Source organism: Equus asinus, chromosome 6 (assembly GCF_041296235.1).
Source record: "Equus asinus isolate D_3611 breed Donkey chromosome 6, EquAss-T2T_v2, whole genome shotgun sequence".
Classification (NCBI taxonomy): domain Eukaryota; kingdom Metazoa; phylum Chordata; class Mammalia; order Perissodactyla; family Equidae; genus Equus; species Equus asinus.
The window spans coordinates 14,837,356-14,857,718 of NC_091795.1; the positions used below are offsets into that span (position 1 = coordinate 14,837,356).

The window sequence follows — 20,363 nt, forward strand, 5'->3', positions numbered from 1 at the left end:
TCTTAAGAAACAGTCTTGCTTGATCATTTTGTTCTGAAGCTGTTGTTGGTGTTCTCATCAGCACTGTGCTCTCATAATACAGAAGTCTTTAGGAATATCAGGTTATGTAAGTTGCAGTAAGTATAATATTATAGAAAGCTTTCATATTTATTAAAATATTTTTTACAAAATTAGATTTAAGTCTGGCTAACTGAAAGTTTTTAGGTTACTGAGACACCAACAGTGTTGGGATTCTGAGCATTCATTCCTCATGTAGACTTCATCAGTTGTTGAAGTTTTGAACTGTAAAATATAGCCTGTATTATATTCAGAGCTTAAAGTCCTGTAAGAATGAATTGGTTTGGTAAGAGAGTAACTGTTAATTTCTAGAAGCTTGCCTCATGATGGTTTTTAAATAAATAACTTCAACATAATAGCTATTGTAATTATAGTGGTAAACATTTAGTGAGATAAAGTGTTTTCGGGTGTAGATAGATTAGTTGATTGTATTTTGTATTCTTTAATACTTTCCTTGTCATCAAAAATGAACAAACTCAGGCTATATTTCTGTGCCAGCCATTATAAATTAGTGTCTGGTTTGAGGTTTTAGTTGCTTTTTATAGATTATGTGGGATTTTTTTACGAGGAAGGATCTCAGAGATTATCTACTATTAGTCTTTAATTTATACCTGTGGAAACTGAGGTACAGAGAGAAGCTGATGGTTCCGTCCTAGAAAGTGATAGAGCCTTCTCCATGTGGGTTTTCCTGTTGTGTTTTGCTGTTTTTGATGTATTCTTAAATGCTTTTTGTTACTTATGGAATATTTCAGAATAATGTTACAGGTATTAGGTGGTATCTTCACAATTGATTTAAAATTGTTTGGAAATGAAATTTGTATCTCTGAATGACTTTTAGAGCCAAAGAAACTGAAATTTGACTTCTCTTAAGGTGGTAGAAATAATCTGTAATAGTAGAGTCTTTTTTTTTGAAGACTTCATTTTACTTCTAAGCATTTAAAAATATAATTTCTAAAATTAACTAGACCTGATTTTTTCTTTAATGTTAAAAATTAGTTTGGGCTTTGAACATTCTCTTTTTCCTCCTAGGAAATATGTCAGTGTTGAGTTCACCCAGACATCAGAGCTGTATAATGCATGTTGATATGGATTGCTTCTTTGTATCAGTGGGTATACGAAATAGACCAGATCTCAAAGGTCTGTATTCTTGTTTATGTTTTAAGAAAATTAATATATTGTTACATTTTCTAAGGGATCACAAAATCTTCTTTAAGAAATATTTATTCTAATTTTCCTTGGCAAAATCAGTTTCTGCTTCCAAATTGTCTGGACTCCATTATCAAGAGAGATGTGGGGAAATTAGAAGTTTTTTCCTCCCTGTAGAGATCAGGTCTTTAGGGAAGAATACTTACCTTCAGCTGAAGGATCTGTTGTCTAAGAGTAATGTAGGCAGGAACCTGCATTGGGCATTTTCTACATTTTTATTTATATTTACTATGTTAATCAATGGAAATTTTGTGGTAGCATGTGTCTGCACCTTGGGTCACAATCCTTTCTCTTGAATAAATAGCTGTCCTGGTGTTAGTGAACATTCCAGCTTTTTGGTTGTAGGATAATTTTTGTAATGTTGAGTATTGCTGAAATATGTTTACGTCTGTCCAGTCTTTGTTTTAATGGAATTTCAGATATTTGGGAGCTAGTCAATACTTTTCAGAACATTTATTCTGGATTTTTCAGTAGTTCTCTTTTTTTGAAAGATGTAACTATTACCATTTTCTTCTGAGAGTCAGTCCTTCCCTTAAAGAAATCACAGAAACTGCTGGGTTAATAGCAGGGCTTAATTTTTGTCATGAGGAGTTGCTGCTTCACCTCTGAGAGCAGTGTTTAGAATGTTAAAGAATTAACTTTAGCTCAAGTGACTTTTTGATGCATTATTTCTTTTGTCCTCACAACAAATGCATTCAGTAAATTATATGTGAATTATCCATGCTATTGCTTTACGCAGTTATAGTTATCTTTTAACTTACCCGAGGAAAAGATACATGAAAGATTTTATAACTAAACGAAAACTGAGGGACTGTGTACTCATGTTTGATTATTTGGTAGGTCGGATTGTGATTCCTCTGCATATATATGTAATTTGTTTCTCTTGCCGTAAAATTAAAAGATTAGTGTAGATGTTACGCTACTTTTCTGATACCAGAATTCTAAAAAAATCTAGATACAGTTAGTTTTTCTTTCTCTCTCCTCCTGTCCGATCTGAATGTAGGATCTGAGTGGCTTGTTTTCTACTGTAAGAAACCGAACAAAAACCCTGCAAGGCTAAGTGATAGTGTTGCTTTTGTGTTGAATAAATATCAAAATTGTCATAAATAGTTTGCATTTTTGGGGGTGCTGAAAATCTTAGATGGCTTTTGCATGGTGATTGATCATCTTTAAAGATAATAACTCCTTTATGAATTAGTGCCTAAATAAAGCTGCAGAAAAAAATGTCATATTTTAAAATCTTTAGAAAAATCTTCCTTTACATGTTGTCAATGTTGTTAATGTTCCTGTACTTAGATTTAAAAATAATTTTATTCTTTCCCCCACAGGGAAACCAGTGGCTGTTACAAGTAACAGAGGCACAGGAAGGGCACCTTTGCGTCCTGGCGCTAACCCACAGTTGGAGTGGCAGTATTACCAGAATAAAGTCCTGAGAGGCAAAGCAGGTACAGATAATGAGCTGTCTTTGAAGCCGTAGTGCTCCTGTTGAAGACTCCTGGATTTTGCTGTTGGTATTACCATTACAGAAATGAAAGCAGAGTTGAAATAATTAGCTTTTTCATCCAATGGTTTTAAGGGTGTCAGTGACATCTTAAAGCAAAATCTGAAAGTAATACCAATGATTGGTTTATAGTTAGGCTTTGTTGAATTGGATGGTGATTTTCCTAAGACAGAGAGTGAAGAATGTTTTCAAAGATGTGATTAGTTTGCTTTGTACAAATTTAGATTGGGGGTGAAAATCATGGACATCATTTTGTGGAAGCCTCTAGACTTGAGAGTTAATTACTAATTGTTTGGTCACGGATCATAGTAAGGACACTAAATTTCGTGTTGCTAAAGATTTATGTGAGGCGGTGGAATAAGAAATGGTAGAAATAAGAAACTTTAAAGTTCCACTTTATTGGAATAAGAAGATAAATACCAGCAATAATTCCCCATATCTTTGTTGAACCTATTTCCTATGAAAAGCAACACTTTCTTGCCTCTCTGGCGTTTAAGTTTTGGCTGTTAATAAATAAAAATCATAAGTTATACTAATCACAATGCTATTAAGATTTTCACGTATATATATATTTTTCCCCCCCGAGTCAATTACCTGAGAAATATTTGCTTAGAAGTTAAATCCTTTGACATTGATCAGTTTCCTCATGGATGTCTGCAAAGCCAAAAAATTTTTTTAATCATTTTTTCAGAAAAATATTAGTCAGGAAGTAGTCAAAAATTAGATACACAGTGGAATGGAAGGCTTGCAGTTAAATTTCATCCCAATTCTTTCAGGTCCCTAGTTTTCAGTTACAAAACCTTGGGCTTGTGTTAGAAATTATCTCAATGACATTAAAGCGAAAGGAAAAACCACTAGACATGTCTGAGGACTTTTTGGGATTACAGTCTTTTTGTTGGTTGTGATCATCTGTTTTATAAGGCATACGTACAAAAGAAAATGTAGATACATCTTTATGCTTCCTGTGTACCTGTGTATTTTCCAGATTTCCTAAAGCTTTTCTTGGTTTTTATATCTTTTAAGAGATTTTTGATATTCTAGCATTTTGTGTGTCATGAGTAGATCTTGGGGTAGCTAGTGTTGAGCTTGGTGAGATTTAGTTGTATTGTGATACTGACAACATGGGTACTTTCTTAAGTATTGTTAGTATGGTTTGTGGTAGGGTGGTTTTTCTTTTTGTATTTTCTGTGTGGTATGATCAAAAAGATGAAATCTTAAGTTCTAGAAAACAATTAAGTAGCTTAAACCCACAACTAGAAGGACCGGCAGCTAAGATATACGACTGTGTACAGGGGGTGTTTGGGGAGATAAAGCAGAAAAAAAAAAAGAAAGAAAATGCACTATACTTGTCATATATTGGGCAAAAACAAGTAAAAACATAATAAAAGTTGAAAGAAGGAAAAAATACTAAAATACTGTGTGCATTCTATTCAGTAACATCTCTCAGTTACTCGGTGCTCAGTTTCTCCAGTAGGTAGAATCTTGTATTTGCTCCACACGTCCTTATAGCAGTCCACATTTACAGTTTTGGCCTGGGCAAGCGTGCATTTCTTAGGAGTAGCAGAGAGCTAGTCCTCTTAACGTCTTTCCTTCCATCACAAATAATCTGACCATAAACAGTTTATTAACAGAATACTGTCGTTGGCTACTTAATTGTCTTTCATCAGTTTAGCTGCTGGATTTTCATAACATTGGGATGACCTTGTATAGTTCACTTCCCCTCCACCTCTAAATGTGGGTGGTAAACCAGAAGGTAAATGTTAGCGGAAATATTGAAATTTTCACTTGCCATTGAAAACTGTCAAAAATAGACTTTCCTGTCACTAGAAAAGTGAATATGATACTTTGCATTTCGTGCTCTTTCTTTAACTTGCTGTCATTCACTTTTATTTCTTAAGCCTTTTGACCCATGAGGAGCTTACCAAAATGTTTGCTACATATGAAGTGATTAGATTGTCCTTTATTATAAAGTTTGGTTGCAACTAAACTTTTACTTAGAATTTGTTTTTTCAGTGCCTTTGTTCCTCTTCCCTTGTTACTCCCTGATCTTTTTTTCTCTGGGTCCTTATTAGACATGACACCAAATTTTAAAATATTGAGGATCACTTTAGAAACTGGAATCTTTGGCTTCTGCACACTAGCTTTTTAAAAAAATTCAGTTCTGATGTTTTGACTTGTATGTGTAGACAAAGTATTAGAACAAATAGCATCTTTAGCCCTTTATAGAAACTTTGGTTTCTTATTTGTCATGTTCAGAGACTCTTTGTCTAGTCAGACCACTGTAACCAGGGGCTCTCCATCCATGACTTCCTTTGGAAGCTGCTTTCCTGAGCAGGACTCAGTGGTGGCGCTTCTCATTGATGATCTCATTATGTGGAATCCATTTATACTCAAAATTTCCTGGTTGGGGCCTTTTATCCCTTTGTGGATTCCAGGATGTAGATGTTTGCTATTCCTTCAACAGCTTCAGTGTTCATTCTAAAGAACTACGGTTTTAAAAATCGTATTAGTCATAGATTTATTCTCAGCGATTTCTTTTTCACAGACTTGGGTCCTGGCCTCTGATTTCTCCAACCGTTCCTCCACATTCTCCATGTGCCCGTCTAGTTTGTCAAGTTTTGATGAGCAGTTCTCTACTTTGCCCTCCAGTGAGGACAGTGTCCCTGCATTTCCCTGAATCTCCCTTGAAGCAACTCACTCCGCTGGTGGAGGGATCCACGCACTCTGCTGCACTGTGGAAAAGGTCAGCCAGCCCAGTGAAGGGAACCTCGAGGTGCTACCTCTCAGGCAGGGCATTGGGAGCTCAGGGACCACAGACACTGTTCTCACCTCAAGCATGACTTTTTTGTAATTTTCCAGACAGCTATCTTAGATTATTTAACTAGCCCTTCAAATATGTCACCTAACTCCCCAACTTTTAAAGCATAACTCATGGTTATACCTTTGAAAGGCAGCTGGTTGTGGCTGTTCAAGCTTCAACTCTTATTTCTTTGGTTTAGTAGCAGCGTCTGTTGAACTATGATACTGACAATCCTAGAATTCCTATAGATTTTCAGCTTAGAATAATAGACTAATGAAGCAAATATTTAGCCTTCTAAGACCCTTCGGAAATGCTGGGTAATCTGCTCTGCATTCTGTCTTTAATTGTCATAGTACAGCATATGTTAGTCACAATATATTAGAATATAGCTCATATTACATACTCTGGTCTTTTTAGTTTTGATGCAAGTGGGATTTGACCCCATTAAGATGCCACGCCTCAGAGTTTGGTTTGCATTTATGCTTTGTGTGTATGGCTGCTGGAATCCAGAAATGCTTGTATGGGTTATATAGTTGGATGAAAGGTGTTGCTTACTGGAGTCAAACTAGGAGGAGCTGCTGTGGCCCATAAAGCCAGACCTTTTGCTGCGTCTTTCTGGTGGTGCTTTAACTTGACTGATTTTTCTTGGAACATTACGTCTCTGAAATAAACAGAAGAGCAGTACTGAATTTGTTGGTTATATATTGTTACAGTGTACTCAAAATAGGTTTGTCTAGAAATAGCTGAAGTGTTGTATCTTGGTGTGTTTTACTAATTAATGGTATTTTTGTGTCTAATAGGAGAATTGCTGAGATTGTGTTTTTAGAATACATGTTTTGAAAGCATGTTTTTCTTGGAACTTAAGAGTAGTATCCCAAGAGAGCTGTAACTGAAGTTGGGTTTTAATCTATTTCTCAATTACTAGTGAAGCCAAAGGTGGTAAAGGAAGTCAAGCAGCATGCAGTCAGTAGGCCATGTGCCTAAAAGACCATGTGCTTTTAAATTCTTGTGTAAAGCTATAAATTTGGTTTGGATATTAAGAGATACTAGTAAGCTATACTATTTAGACTAGAATTATATTATATAAAGCAATTGGTATTTTGATCATACTTGAATGTTTTAAATAGAACGTGTGTTGTTAAACCAAAAATAGAATTTCCTGAAAGGGGGGATAATGTTGTGAGGCTCTTTTACCTGATGTGTGTTCAAAAGAAAATTCTTAAATTTAGGATGAAACCTCCTTATGGTATGTGACCCACTAAATTATTGTTTGCTCGATGACTTGTAGGAATTTGATGTTTGTTGAACATGTTGTTAATTAGCTTTAAGTTTTTGCAGATAGTTCTTTTAGGAAATAGCGGAGAACATTCAGGGAAATTTACATTTTCCATTAAGTGTTACCTATTATAGGGAGCTGTATAATCCTTTTAAGGCTATGGGGAGGGCGTTCATCTTCCTGATCACTTTTCACCTTGTCCGTCTCAAGAGACTGTGTTAAAGGGATACTTTATATTTACTTCTGATATATTTAAAAAAATAACTCTCATTAAAACAGAACTTTCTATTTATTATTATAAGTTTTTGTCTGCTGGTGAAGAGTATAATGGAAAGAAACCACTTTAGAGTTACAGACTTTCTTTTAATACCAATGGAGTTAACTATATTTAGAATTTATTAAACATTTGTTTGTGAAAGGGCTGGAACATATATTTCTTGAATGAAAGCTAAGGAAAATCAGCTTTTAATATATAATCATTAAATTTTATTATGTTTAAAGCAGATATACCAGATTCATCACTGTGGGAGAATCAAGATTCTGCACAAACAAATGGAATAGATTCTGTTTTGTCAAAGGCCGAAATTGCATCTTGTAGTTATGAAGCCAGGTATGTAGAAATTGTGTGTTGTAGTACTTACAAATAATTTACTTAATCATTTTTATATAATCTTTTAAAGTGGATTTAGCTATGCTTGTTAGGCTTATAACTTAAATATGTTACAGACATTCTATGAAAAACAATGTTTCTAGACTTACTCCCTTTCAATTCCTTTTTTTCCCTTTCACAAATGCTAGAAAGCTTTAAGTAAATACCTTAGTTTCTTGATGAAACTAAGGTTCTGCAGTGGAAACCTAAAGAAATTGGACATTGTCGTTTTTTCGTTTTTTTTAGTGAGAGAGGGTCTTGATGTTCACCTACCCTAATCATTCCTTTTTACAGCTAAGAAAAATCCTTTGCAATTTAAGCATTTTAAAACTCAGTGCTTTTTTTAAAAAAAAAAATTATGTTAAAACTTGATTGCCTATTAAATTACAAGTAAATAATTCCATACTGGCATACCTAGTAATCTCTTTACTTGAATGGGCAGTGTCGTCAACTTGTTTGCACCAACTTTGTGTATAGATCTTTATCTTCCAGTAACCTTAAAACTTCATTACAACTAGCTGTTTCAATACAAGAAGAAACAGAGATATGTATGTGGTCCTCATAGTTTAAAAAGACAATCAATAATTTAAAAAACAATTGTTGTAAAAGTAGAGGGAGTAATAATGAATTGGTTAATTAAAAAGAGCAGTCTTTATTTGTTTTTCCTGATAACTGACCACAGACATTTTTACCTTTATAACACAGTAAGCATTTATATGTTGTTGGCAGGCGTTAAAGTATTTAATAATTATAAAAGAGAGTCTTACACCAGTTACATTTTTCAGTCTTTCTTTGAGAGAAAGGTCAGGTAGTATCTTTATTTATGGCTTTGTCATTCATACCTTTTTTAATTGAGATCAAGTTGAGATATTTATATTAGTTTCAGATATACAACATAGTGATTTGATACATGTAACATTTTCCAGCCTTAATTAGAAGTTGAGCTTATTCAAGCAAGTCTAATCTGAACAAAAAATATTTAAACTCAGTGTCATCTAACCAGAATAGTTTGTTTAGTCTTGCCCATTATTGTATAAAAAAGATACTTAAGAAAAAAGCATTATATTCAAACACCCATAATTATAGACTATTGTAATTATTTTCCATTTATGACGTGTCAAACTTTTACTCCCAGACTGACTTGGCTTTCTCATTGACAGAATTATGTTTTAGTCTTTTTCATTGTTGACAGTATACCCAAGGAGCTGAAACTTGCTTTAATAAAATATAATTAAGTCAAATACAGATACATTTTGCATTATTATATTTCTACTATCACAGGCAATTTAGAGCGGATTTCATGTTATGCTCAATAGGCTAGACTCTCTCCCGTGCTAAGTTATTGAATGGCAACGTGTGCTTCTGATAGCTGGACAGTTGTGTTCCATGTCAGGAGGGTGTAATGAAGCCCAGAAATACTCTCTCAGTCTTTGGATTTCACTGGTTAGTGAAATGAAAGCTCCACCCTTCTTGTGCTGCCTCTGCAGGCTCGCTCTTCTCCCTCAGTACCCGCAGGCTGAATGCTGCATCGGGGTGCCAAGGCTCCCTCAAGGGTAGAAGCGTTACCAGCTCCTGATGGCTTTGGACTCTACCAGCTCTAGTCCTGTCCAGGCTCGAGGCTTCCATTGGTGTTTGGATGGTGCATTTATGTTGTATCACAGTTGGTGATTGTTAAGCTGAACGTATCACAGAACAGTTAGGGTGATGATGTATGGGGGCCAGATGCTGTGTAGCAAGCCATGTACATGCCACTTAAATGGCAAAGGTTTATTTTAAAGAGATGCATAAAGTGACGAAAATGGATTTGAGTGTAAGTTGGGAAAAAACTCCGCAAAACCCACAGCAGTGAGGTTTTTGTCCTTTATTTGTAATTTTCCATTTTCTAGAAGGCTATTGCTAATGAAGGTCTCTAGAAAACAGTTCTTGGATATTCTTTTTTTTTGTGGCTATCCAGTAGTTATATTCCTTAAGAGATTTTTGTTAAGAAGTGTATTCACAGTTGCATTAATGTTTCTGGGATTGGAGTGGGGACTATGCTTGTGGGGATGGTCTTCCAGTTTTATGCATTCCTGAGTTGTCAATAGACATAGATTAATAATGGGGTTAGCAAAGGATGGGATGTGAACTTGAGATGGTGGAAGTCCTAGAAAGGTAGGATGTGTATATGTAGATCAGAACATGCGTTACTGTTAGTTTTACCCATACTTAGCGTAAGGAACAAGCTTTATGCGTAATAAGTGAGAAGGTAGATAGGTGGGTGAATAGGTAATGATATACAAATACCCTAGAGTCAAAGGTTTTTAAGATCAAATCAGTTTTTTTTTTTTCAAAGATTGGTACCTGAGCTAATGTCTGTTGCCCATGTCTTTTTTTTCTTCTTCTTCTTCTTCTTCCCAAAAGCCCCCCAGTACATAGTTGTATATTCTAGTTGTGAGTGCCTCTGGTTGTGCAATGTGGGACGCTGCCTCAGCATGGCCTGATGAGCAGTGCCATGTCCGCGCCCAGGATCCAAACTGGCAAAACCCTGGGCCACAAAGTGGAGTGTGCGGACTTAACCACTCAGCTATGGGGCCAGCCCTGTCAAATCATTTTTAAACCTCTGTTTCATGTGCTTTTGTAAGCACTATTACTAATTAGTGATTGTTAGTTTTTACTGTTCTTAATTAGAGATATAGATCTCTTTTAGTATATTGGACAATGACAGTGATTTAATGATTATTTATTTATTTATTTAATTTTTTGAGGAACGTTAGCCCTGAGCTGACATCTGCTGCCAATCCTCCTCTTTTTGCTAAGGAAGACTGGCCCTGAGCTAACATCCATGTGCATCTTACTCTACTTTATATGTGGGACGCCTGCCACAGCATGGCTTGCCAAGTGGTACCATGTTCACACCCAGGATCCAAACTGGCGAACCTGGGGCTGCCAGAGCCAAACGTGCGCACTTCACCGCTGTAGCACTGGGCCGGCCCCAATGATTAATTTTTTTGTATTGTCTAATCCAATACCAGATACAGTTGTCTGAGCATAGCATAATGCAAGAAAGAGTATGCTCTATGCAGTGTAAACCTGGGAGTAAACTGTTTCTGCAGCATCCACTTAGGAAGTGTTGGTAGTTGATCCTGCGTGGGATTTTAGTTGAGAGGAGTAGAGAAGTCACTGCAGTGAAGAGTCACTTCAAACTGTTCTGTAATTGTCTTTACTCATTTATTTTTATGAAACAAATCTAGTTTCCCAACCACCAACTCAAGGTATTTTGCTCCCCTTAGTTATAGGAAACCTCTTAGGTTTTCCTTTTTGTTTTTAACTTCCTTACAGTGTCTGGTGGCTCCTGAACATTTCTCTCCGGGATGTGTATATGCATGAGTACATAAGTAGATGTGTTATATTTTTCTAAGTAATATGCCCCTGAAAATTTTTGTGTAAGTTTTGAAAATGAAATTATTGTAAATATAAGAATATGATATTTATAGGAATTACCTAACACATTCCTTTAAAAGGGAATAGTCACCTTTAATTTGTAAGTGTAGCTTTTACATACTGACTCTATATATCTAGCACTATTGAAAATGTCTTAAACTGTGTATTTCTATATAGACTTCTAAACTATTATGTATATACTTCCCTACCCTAATAAACAAAGTCCATTGACTCTAATCCAGCCTTTGCTGGGTGGGTGCAGGGTCATTCTTGTGAACATTATGAGGTCTGTTTTGGTCACCATCTGTTACCCATCACCTTGCAAAATGCCTGAGACATAACTTCTTGTTGAATGAATGAAAGACTGTTCTTTACCGTGCTGTTTGTCAGTCCTCACTCCCTTTGCTGTCATTTTTCCTTCCTATTAGATATTTCACATGCAGTAGGAGCTTGGCAGTCAGATAATTTGTTTATTGTTTTGTGTATGTGAGAAGTGTGTATGATTTTGCATTTCCCTCTGAGTAACTTGGAGGGTTCTTCTCCGTCTTGGCCCTCACTGGTGGGCTGAGATGGGGATGGTGCCAGAGGCCTCTGCGTTATTGAAGGCTACTTGTTTATGTTTCTTACAACAGGGCACACTTCTATACTAAGTAAGCACTTAGTAAATATTTATTGACTGAATGTGTAGAATAACCATTTAACATATTTCTGTAGGAGTATGTATTCTGGTGAAACATTGCTTATTGTTATTTTGCCTGTTTTTTTACTTTAATATTTTTTCTTGATTCATTGCAGAGTGGTAAAATGGAGTTTTACTAATTATGTTTAATTCCATAATTATAGTTTTATGCTGAATGCTCCAGATATCAAAGGTAATGTAGGGCCTTGAGACACGCAAAAGATTTAAAATTTACCATTTTCAATTAGGTCCCTCAAAGTTCTGGAACCCTGGCTCCTGCCCAGAGTGATGTCCTACCATATACAATGCTGTTGGCATCTCAACCACTGTGGAGCCACTTCAGGAGCATGGAATTGGTCAATTGGGAATTGGGTGGTAATAGGATGAGTACATTTTGTCTGTTTGTCACATAGCACTGTTTTGTGTAGTTCTTTTGTTTATATTCTTTGTCTTTGGGGGATGAACCCTGGCCAAACCGTGCCATGTGTTAGGGGAAGAAAACCTCTTTTTGACAGTACATTCCTGCTCTGAGGTGGTTGTGATATCACCAGCATATGGCATGCTGGCATCTCTGCAAAGGGGCCAGAGGTCTGCATCCTAGGAGAAATCTTCAGATACAGACAAGAGCCAAACCTGGTCTTTTAATAACACATTTTGGCACATCTGCACATGTCATTTACACTAATCAGACAATTGTGTAATTTTGCTTTGGGGGGAAAACAAACCTGTAAATTTTCTTAATGCCTGTTTTTTACCCCTAATGAGAATGGAGTTAAATGAAAATTGTATATTAGCAGCATGGGGAGATGATATCAGCACATTTGATATTTGATTTTGCATTTAAAAATTCCCAGTATAACCTCTCTTGTGTTTTGTTCTTTCTCTAGACAAGTTGGCATTAAGAATGGAATGTTTTTTGGGTATGCTAAACAACTTTGTCCTAATCTTCAAGCTGTTCCATATGATTTTCATGCGTATAAGGAAGTTGCACGAACAATGTATGAAACACTGGCAAGGTACAGTGTGTAATATAGTTACTTTCATGTCTGTGTTGTTCTACTTCTTTTATCTAATATTAATTAGATAAATTAATAATAAAGTATATCGTTGTCTGTAGGATTGTCAGGGTCACTTTGGTTAGACTTTTCTCTCTTTCAAGACCTCTTTCCTCAGCATCCCACTATGACAACCTCTCTCCTTTCTTTAAGCACCTCCCGTACTGGGCAGCGCAATCTTAAGGGATGTTTTGCACTGTCACAGTTGTCCGGTGCTTCCCGTGGTGCTGTAAGACCTGATTCTCTGCCTGCATAACTTCAAGTCAGTGGTTCTAGTTTTCTTCCCATGGAAGCACACATGAAGGATTGAAATTTTTTAACCTGGTTATTCTCTTTTTTTACATTTGAATTATAGTTTTATTTATAGTTAGAACTGATGGGTTAAAAAGTTGTGACTCTTTAAAACCTTTTATCTTCTAAAATCATTAGGTATGCCAAAAGTTAGTTTTCGTAAAAGTTAGTGTTTGTTAATAGTTTCAAAGTGGTTGATTAGTTGGCTTGAGAAAAGGAGATTGATTTTTTAAATATTCGTGATATAGGTATATTTAATATTAATTCAAAACTGAAAATTTAAAACAAGTGTATGGCAGGTTATGTATGCTCTAAAGCAGGAGTCAGCATATTTTCTCTAGAAAGGGCCCAATGAGATCTCTGTCCCAACTCCCCAGCTCTGCTAGGTAAAGTGAGAGTAGCTACAGACAGTCTGTTAATGAATGGCCGTGGCTGTGCTCCGTGAAACGTTTATTTACCAAAACAAGCATCTGGACTGCAGGCCAAGGTTTGTCAACCTTCGGGCTGTATTGATGTTCTAAGAGATACACTTCTTGCCTCTATCTTCACCTCTTCCTCTGCTTTATTAAGCAGTATTTTGAATACCTATTACTGAATATCTACTAAGTAAAAGCAACTGTTGATGCTGCTAGTCCTACAGAGAGGAGTGAGATCCAGTCTAGTTTAGCAGGAGAGAGAAAATAAAAAGGGACAGATGAAGTTATCTGACATCAGTGTATGGGATTGAGTGCTGAATGATAAGCCAGTTATAATCACAGCTGTCCTTAAGACCCCAAATATGGGAACGTTGGTGTTACCTGGTGGAAAGTATGCTTTTTAAGTCCTGTTCTAAAGCTGAGGTCAGGAGTAGTATCCACATGAGGTCTGGGAATGGGTGACTGGGCTGAGCAGTGGTCCTGCTTTGTCCTGGGTCTCAAGAGCCTTGAGCAAACTACCAGCCCGAACCTCTGATCAGGAGGATCTGAGGAAGAGCCATGATGCATACCAGTCCTGGTATAATTTTTGTCTGTGGAGACATTTTCGGTGTCGTGTGGCTGTTCTTTGGAAAAAAAATTCACAGTGTTCTCCTCCCACTCTTTGGAAATGCTGCCTCAGAGTTAAGTTCCCTGTGCCTTGGGGCAGCTTTCACTGTGAAGCAGGGCTCCTCATGGCAGGTCTTCTGCTCCAACAGGTTCCATACTTCACTTCAGTGTAAACAAAACACTCCTTTCTTAAAGGGACCTAGATACTAATCTGATTGTGACCTACAGTAAGGTGTAGGTAAGAGAGGAGACCTGGCCCTCTAGTATACGTTCCAAGTGGATCATTGAAGATATATTTTTGATCCGGAGGCCTTTCTGGTTGCCTCTCATTTCCACGTATTTAATTAGCATCAGAGCCACGTGGCAGTTCTTTTCCTTTCCTCTTCTCTAGCTATTAAAACAAGTCCTTTGTATGGGTAGATCATGACCAAAAAACAAAACCCAATTGTGGTATTTTTATTTAGGAGCGGCTTGGTTACTTGTTTGACTGATTTGTGTGATTTTTCTATTCCTTAAGGATTCTGGTAAACCATGTTTGAAAATTTATTAGATTAAATGTTACAACAGTTCTAATTCATCCACTGCTGTTGGACTCTTGAGAGGTTTACAAAGGTACTCTCACTGTAGAGAAACTGGAATAAAAATTTCTGCTGTGTTTTTGGTACTTAATATGGAAAAAGAGAAACACTAACTTTGCAGTTAAAAATTCGATGACTAAATAATGCCACTGGGGCCAATTTAATTAAAAATGTTAATATTTTTTAGCCTTCTAAGTCTCATTAAGGAAGTGTTGAAGAAAGACACAATAGGAAGGCTCTATTTTGCAACATTTGTGTCTACCAGACGGCAGGCTGTGGCTGATTCATTGCCTTTGCTTTGTGTTGATAGCTATACACATCACATCGAGGCTGTCAGTTGTGATGAAGCACTAGTAGACATCACTGAAATCCTTGCAGAGACCAGACTTACTCCTGACGAATTTGCAAATGCTGTCCGCATGGAAATCAAAGACCAGACTAAATGTGCTGCTTCTGTTGGAATTGGTTAGTATCCAGCTTATCTCCTACTATTCATTTTACTCAAAGCATTGCTTTGGGATCATTGAGTATCACTTAACTTTTAGGAGTGATTTTTAGATTTTATTACCTTACTGCATAGGCCTCTCACTTCTAAAATAGCTCTTGGTGTTGCTCACAGTTGTGCAATACAGAGACAAACGTGTTGGAAATGCACTTGGGTGATAATATCTTTGGAATAAGCAAGTTGGAATAATTTTTACTTGTTCATCAGAAATGGAGAGAATTGGGGCCTGGCCCCGTGGCTGAGTGGTTAAGTTCGTGCGCTCTACTTTGACGGCCTGGGGTTTCACCAGTTTGGATCGTGGGCGTGGACATGGCACCACTTGTCAGGCCATGCTGAGGTGGCGTCCCACATGCCACAACCAGCAGGACCGTAACTACAATATACAACTGTGTACTGGGGGGCTTTGGGGAGAGAAAGAAGAAGGAAAAAAACAGAGAGAATTGAATTCAATATTTGTAAGCTGTATTTTTTTTTCAAGTAAACAGAGGCCATATTTAAAGCCGTGTGGTGGGGGGAATTCAGAGTTGTGTTGTTAAGTATGAGTCTTGTAATTCAGTTACTTTCTGAACCTTAGCTTCCTGGATCTCAACCAGTCCTGTCTTCACTCTCTCAGTTCCAGAAGTCACGCTTACTGACAAGTGCCCTTACAGATTGTCCCGTCTCTCACCGCCCCTTATCTCTTTTATCTTTAAGTCCTGCCCGTTGTGTCCTCAGCTCCTCCCATCATTTATCCTTCTTTTCTTCAGTCTTCCAGCTGTGCGCTATGGAACTCTCTCTGTCATACCTAGGCTTCCCTGAGTCACCCCTTTCTGAATGTACTCAGTACCTTTTCTCAAGATGCCTCTTTTCTTGCCATTTTCTCAAGTGGATCCCATTTGTCCCTGCCGTACTCTGTGTGCCACAGGCTTGGAAGGTGGAGATAACTTTCTCTTAGCTTGCCCCTGTCACTTCCAGACAGTACTGCTCCATTCTCATTCAAAACCCTTCTAAAGTTCCCTATCTCATTTGTACCCTTGGAATTTTAATTTATCTGAGTGAGCACACAGGCCAATGCTGTTGAAAGATTTTTATTACTTATACTTCCCAAGAAGAGGAGGGGTCATGCCACACCACAAGGGGAAGCACCAGGTTTTGCTCAGGAGGCAGGAGCAGGAGTGAGGGGAAATCCTGGGCCAGGACCTTGGTTGGGGTTTCTCTGGGAAAGGTCAGACAGGGCAGAGTAAACAGCTTAGGACTGGCTACTCTGGGTAGTTCCCGCGGTCTTAGGGCTGTCTGAGCGTCTCCAGTTACCTGGTACCTGGCCCTGGGATAATTTAGAGCAGGAGAAACACTGGCTTGCTGTGTGTGAGTTTGATAAGGAGGTGGTTTGAAGTGGTTGGCCTGCGTATGAGAGGCTGCTCCCAAGGAAGTCGTGTGCTATCTTTAGGAATTAGCTCTGGGAGGGCAGTCTCCCCACCGGCAGGATTTTTAAGATGTCAAGTCATAAGATACAGAAAATGAAAAACATGATTAATACATTCATAACATCCTCCAGTTACGAGCTAGCCTGCATTTGTACTCCCTGGTGTTTGGCCTGCAGAGCCTTCTCAGCATTCATTTAGGACCTACCTTCTATATTCCAGTATCAGGCCTGGCTGTAGAGTTTTGTTTTTTTTTAATTGTACTTATTTTTAACGTACAAGCGTGATGATGTGAATGCATTCTTTTAAGTTCCAGCATATAGTTAAAATGAAAATCTCACAAGATATTTCTACTCTTCAGCCCACTTTTCTTCTCCAAAACTCAACCACCTTTATTATTTTGGTGTGACTTTCCAGAACTTTTTCTCTTCATGGGTATCTTTATATTTATTATAGGAAAACACATAGTTTTATGAAAGTCTTCCATAAAACCAAGACATGTTCTTTATGTAAGTATTCCGTAATTTCTGGAGATTCTGTTACTTTCGTAGAGGTTCAGCTGACGTCCTGGTTTGTCAGAGCCCTGGTGCCGTCTCAGCCCCCGGGAGCCTTTGCCTGTGCTCTGGTTAGTCATCCCTGTCCAGACCACACCTTGGAGCTCACGTCAGCATCCGTCTTTGTCTTTAACAGCCTCATGCCCTCAGTTTCTGCTGCGCCGGTTCTGATCTTGGAGGGTGACTTCTGTTGCCTCAGGCTTTAGTTTTTCCCCAGTCCAATAGCATTCCTCTGGCCTTATTTCCCTCCCTAGCCTGGGGCTGGGGGTTGGTAAAGTGAACTAACGTCTGACCACTGCTCTCAGTTCCTATAAACCCCAATCTTATGATGAGGACTGCAATCTCCGTTCCTTTCCCTGGCTGGGAGATGTTGAAGTGGCATTTATTTTGGAACAAAGAGAACCTCTGTCTAGTAACCATACTGATTATAATCTGTAATACTTAACAAAATTCTGCCAGTTTTGTACTGTATTTGAAATGATCAAAATTGCAAAATCTTTTCGTTGATTTAGAAATTTCCTAAGTAACCTGTCTGTAGATGTCTTTGTTAAGAAATTTAAAAAATTATTGTGGTGAATATTTCTTGAGCAATTTTCTTTTGTTTTTTAACTTTATAGGTTCTAATATTCTCCTGGCTAGAATGGCAACTAGAAAAGCAAAACCTGATGGCCAGTACCACTTAAAACCAGAGGACGTAGACGATTTTATCAGAGGGCAGCTGGTTACGAATCTGCCAGGTAAATACAGGTCTTTTCCTTTTAACTTTTATTTGTTGGAAACATTTGTTAGTGTTTTTCATAATTCTACATTATATCTCTTCCAAAACATGAGTTAAAAATTTTTTTGATCTATTATTGCATGTCAGGAGAAACACAATTTGGAATTCCACCATGAGTGTCCCCTCAATTCTTTTACCAGGGCCTTATGTTACATTTTAGTTTTGCTTCTCATGTGTTTTACTTTAAGCTTTTCTCAAGTAGCAAGATCAAGGAATGTAATGAATTTTTAAAGGGAATGTAATGAAATTAGCTTTTGGTCCTTTATTTATTTATTTTTTTGAGGAAGATTAGCCCTAAGGTAACTACTGCCAGTCCTCCTCTTTTTTGCTGAGGAAGCCTGGCCCTGAGCTAACATCATGCCCATCTTTCTCTACTTTGTATGTGGGACGCCTACCACAGCATGGTGTGCCAAGCGGTGCCATGTCTGCATCCGGGATCTGAACCGGTGAACCCCGGGCCGCTGAGAAGGGGAATGTGCAAACTTAACCGCTGTGCCACCGGGCCGGCCCCATGGCTTTTGGTCCTTTAAATAAGTCATAATTGAGATAAGTGTACTTCTAGGCCAAAGATAAAGTTTTGAGAATCACTTCCCCTATTTATGAAATTTTCCTGCTGGACTGATGACAGTTTTCTGAGTTTAGTAAGCAAATAGTTGTAAAAATAGAAAATAAATGAACCATATTAAGAAGAATAGAGGCTGCTCCAGTGGTGCAGTGGTTTCGGTGGCCCGGGGTTTGCTGATTCGGATCCCGGGTGTGGACACGGCACTGCTTGGCACACCATGCTGTGGTAGGTGTCCCGCGTATACAGTAGAGGAAGACGGGCACGGATGTTAGCTCAGGGCCAGTCTTCCTCAGCAAAAAGAGGAGGATTGGCAGTAGTTAGGTCAGGGATAATCTTCCTCAAAAAAAAGAAGAAAACCTAAAGATGAAATACTGTATTTTGTTAATGCAGAAGTTGAAGTGAAACTTTCATCTACGCCTTTCTCATCTAAGGGGCAGGATGTCTAGTTATTTTATATTTTTCTGTAGTTACTGTGTGGTTAACTAACCCAGCATGTAAAAATCTTTCCATAGAGAAATGATTGACTATAATTAATTGTAACTGGAAAATGTTGCCCTTTTGAGGCCTTGAATAGATGTAATTTTTTGTGTGTAGAACAATTCATTTCACAATTATTAAATATTTGGAATAGCCTTCTATGGTAGATAGCTCCTTCTAAGAAATTTCTCTAAACCATATAGTAATCCTTGATACTATTTCAGATAATCCGCTACTATTTGTTATAAAGCAGCTTGCATTGGCTTCACAAAGCTCCCTTATATTTGTGGTGGGGAAAGTTCAAGACAGTACTTTTTTTTTTATTTCCGGTGAGAGAGATTGGCCCTGAGCTAACATCTGTTGCCCATCTTTCTCTTTTTGCTTGAGGAGGATTGTCCCTGTACTGACATCTAAGCCAGTCTTCCCCTGCTTTGTATGTGGGATGTCGCTGTAGCATGGCTTGATGAGAGGTGTGTTGGTCCACGCCCAGGATCTGAACCTGTGAACCCTGGGCCGCCAAAGCATAGCATGTGAACTTAACCACCAGGCCACCAGGCTGGCCCCTCAAGAAAGTACATTTTTGATAAAAGTTTTTTGAATTCATTTGTTTGTTAAAAGTGGATGCAAGGGCCAGCCCCGTGGCTGAGTGGTTGAGTTTGCGCATTCTGCTTCAGCGGCCCAGGGTTTCGCTGGTTCAGATCCTGGGCGCAGACATGGCACCGCTTGTCAGGCCACGCTGAGGCAGCATCCCACATACCACAACTAGAAGCACCCATAACTAAAAATATACAACTATGTACCACAGGGCTTTGGAGAGAAAAAGGAAAAATACAATCTTATAAAATAAAATAAAAAAATAAAGTGGATTCAGTGGTATTTTCACATGCATATTCTTAAGCCTAATAAAAGTATATCTGAACTAAGAAGTTTCTGTTATAGGCCATAAAATATTAACTGACCCAAATGCCGTTTTATGGTGGGTTAGTTTTAAAGCTTCCTGACCCTTATTAGACACCACAGTTTAAACCGTTTTAATAACACGTCTTATTGTAGTTTTAGCTCAGAAGGAATCAAGAGTATTTAAAGCTGCATGTGAAATTTGAGTTCAAGTTTATTGTGCCTGTCATCTCTGTCAGTTTACCCAGGCTGCCATAACAAATACCACAGACTGGGTGGCTTAAACTACACAAGTTTATTTTCTCAAGATTCTAGGGTCTAGAAGTCCATGATTGAGTTGTCAGCAGGGTTGGTTTCTCCTGAGGCCTCTCTCCTTGGCTCGTAGACGGCCGTCTTCTCCGTGTGTCCTCACATGATCTCTTCTCTGTGCGTCTGAGTCCTGTTCTCCTCTTCTTATGGGGGCACAAGTCATATTGCTTTGGGGCCCACTTGTCTGACCTCATTTTATCTTAATTACCTTTTTCAAGGTCCTCTCTCCAATTACAGTCACATTCTGAGGTACTGTAATTAGGATTTCAACATAGGAATTCTGAGCAGATACAGTTGAGTTCGTAACATCATCTTTAAACTGAATCAATTTTGTGGGTTTTGTT

The 20,363-nt window shown here is 37.9% G+C and overlaps 1 protein-coding gene across 15 annotated transcripts in view; it reads left to right on the plus strand.

Moving 5' to 3' along the window:
- REV1 (REV1 DNA directed polymerase) overlaps window positions 1-20,363 on the plus strand; it is a 92,071-nt gene that overhangs the window by 55,536 nt on the left and 16,172 nt on the right. For 7 of the 15 annotated variants that reach the window (XM_044772973.2, XM_044772972.2, XM_070511639.1 and 4 more), the window contains 6 exons: window positions 1,087-1,194; window positions 2,592-2,708; window positions 7,342-7,450; window positions 12,476-12,604; window positions 14,845-14,999; window positions 17,611-17,730. In XM_044772973.2, the coding sequence (XP_044628908.1) occupies window positions 1,087-1,194; window positions 2,592-2,708; window positions 7,342-7,450; window positions 12,476-12,604; window positions 14,845-14,999; window positions 17,611-17,730 (738 nt within the window). Of the gene's footprint in view, window positions 1-1,086; window positions 1,195-2,591; window positions 2,709-5,488; window positions 5,508-7,341; window positions 7,451-11,836; window positions 11,964-12,475; window positions 12,605-14,844; window positions 15,000-17,610; window positions 17,731-20,363 lie in introns of those variants that run through there. The other 8 variants (XM_070511634.1, XM_070511633.1, XM_070511640.1 and 5 more) reach the window with 3 other exon arrangements.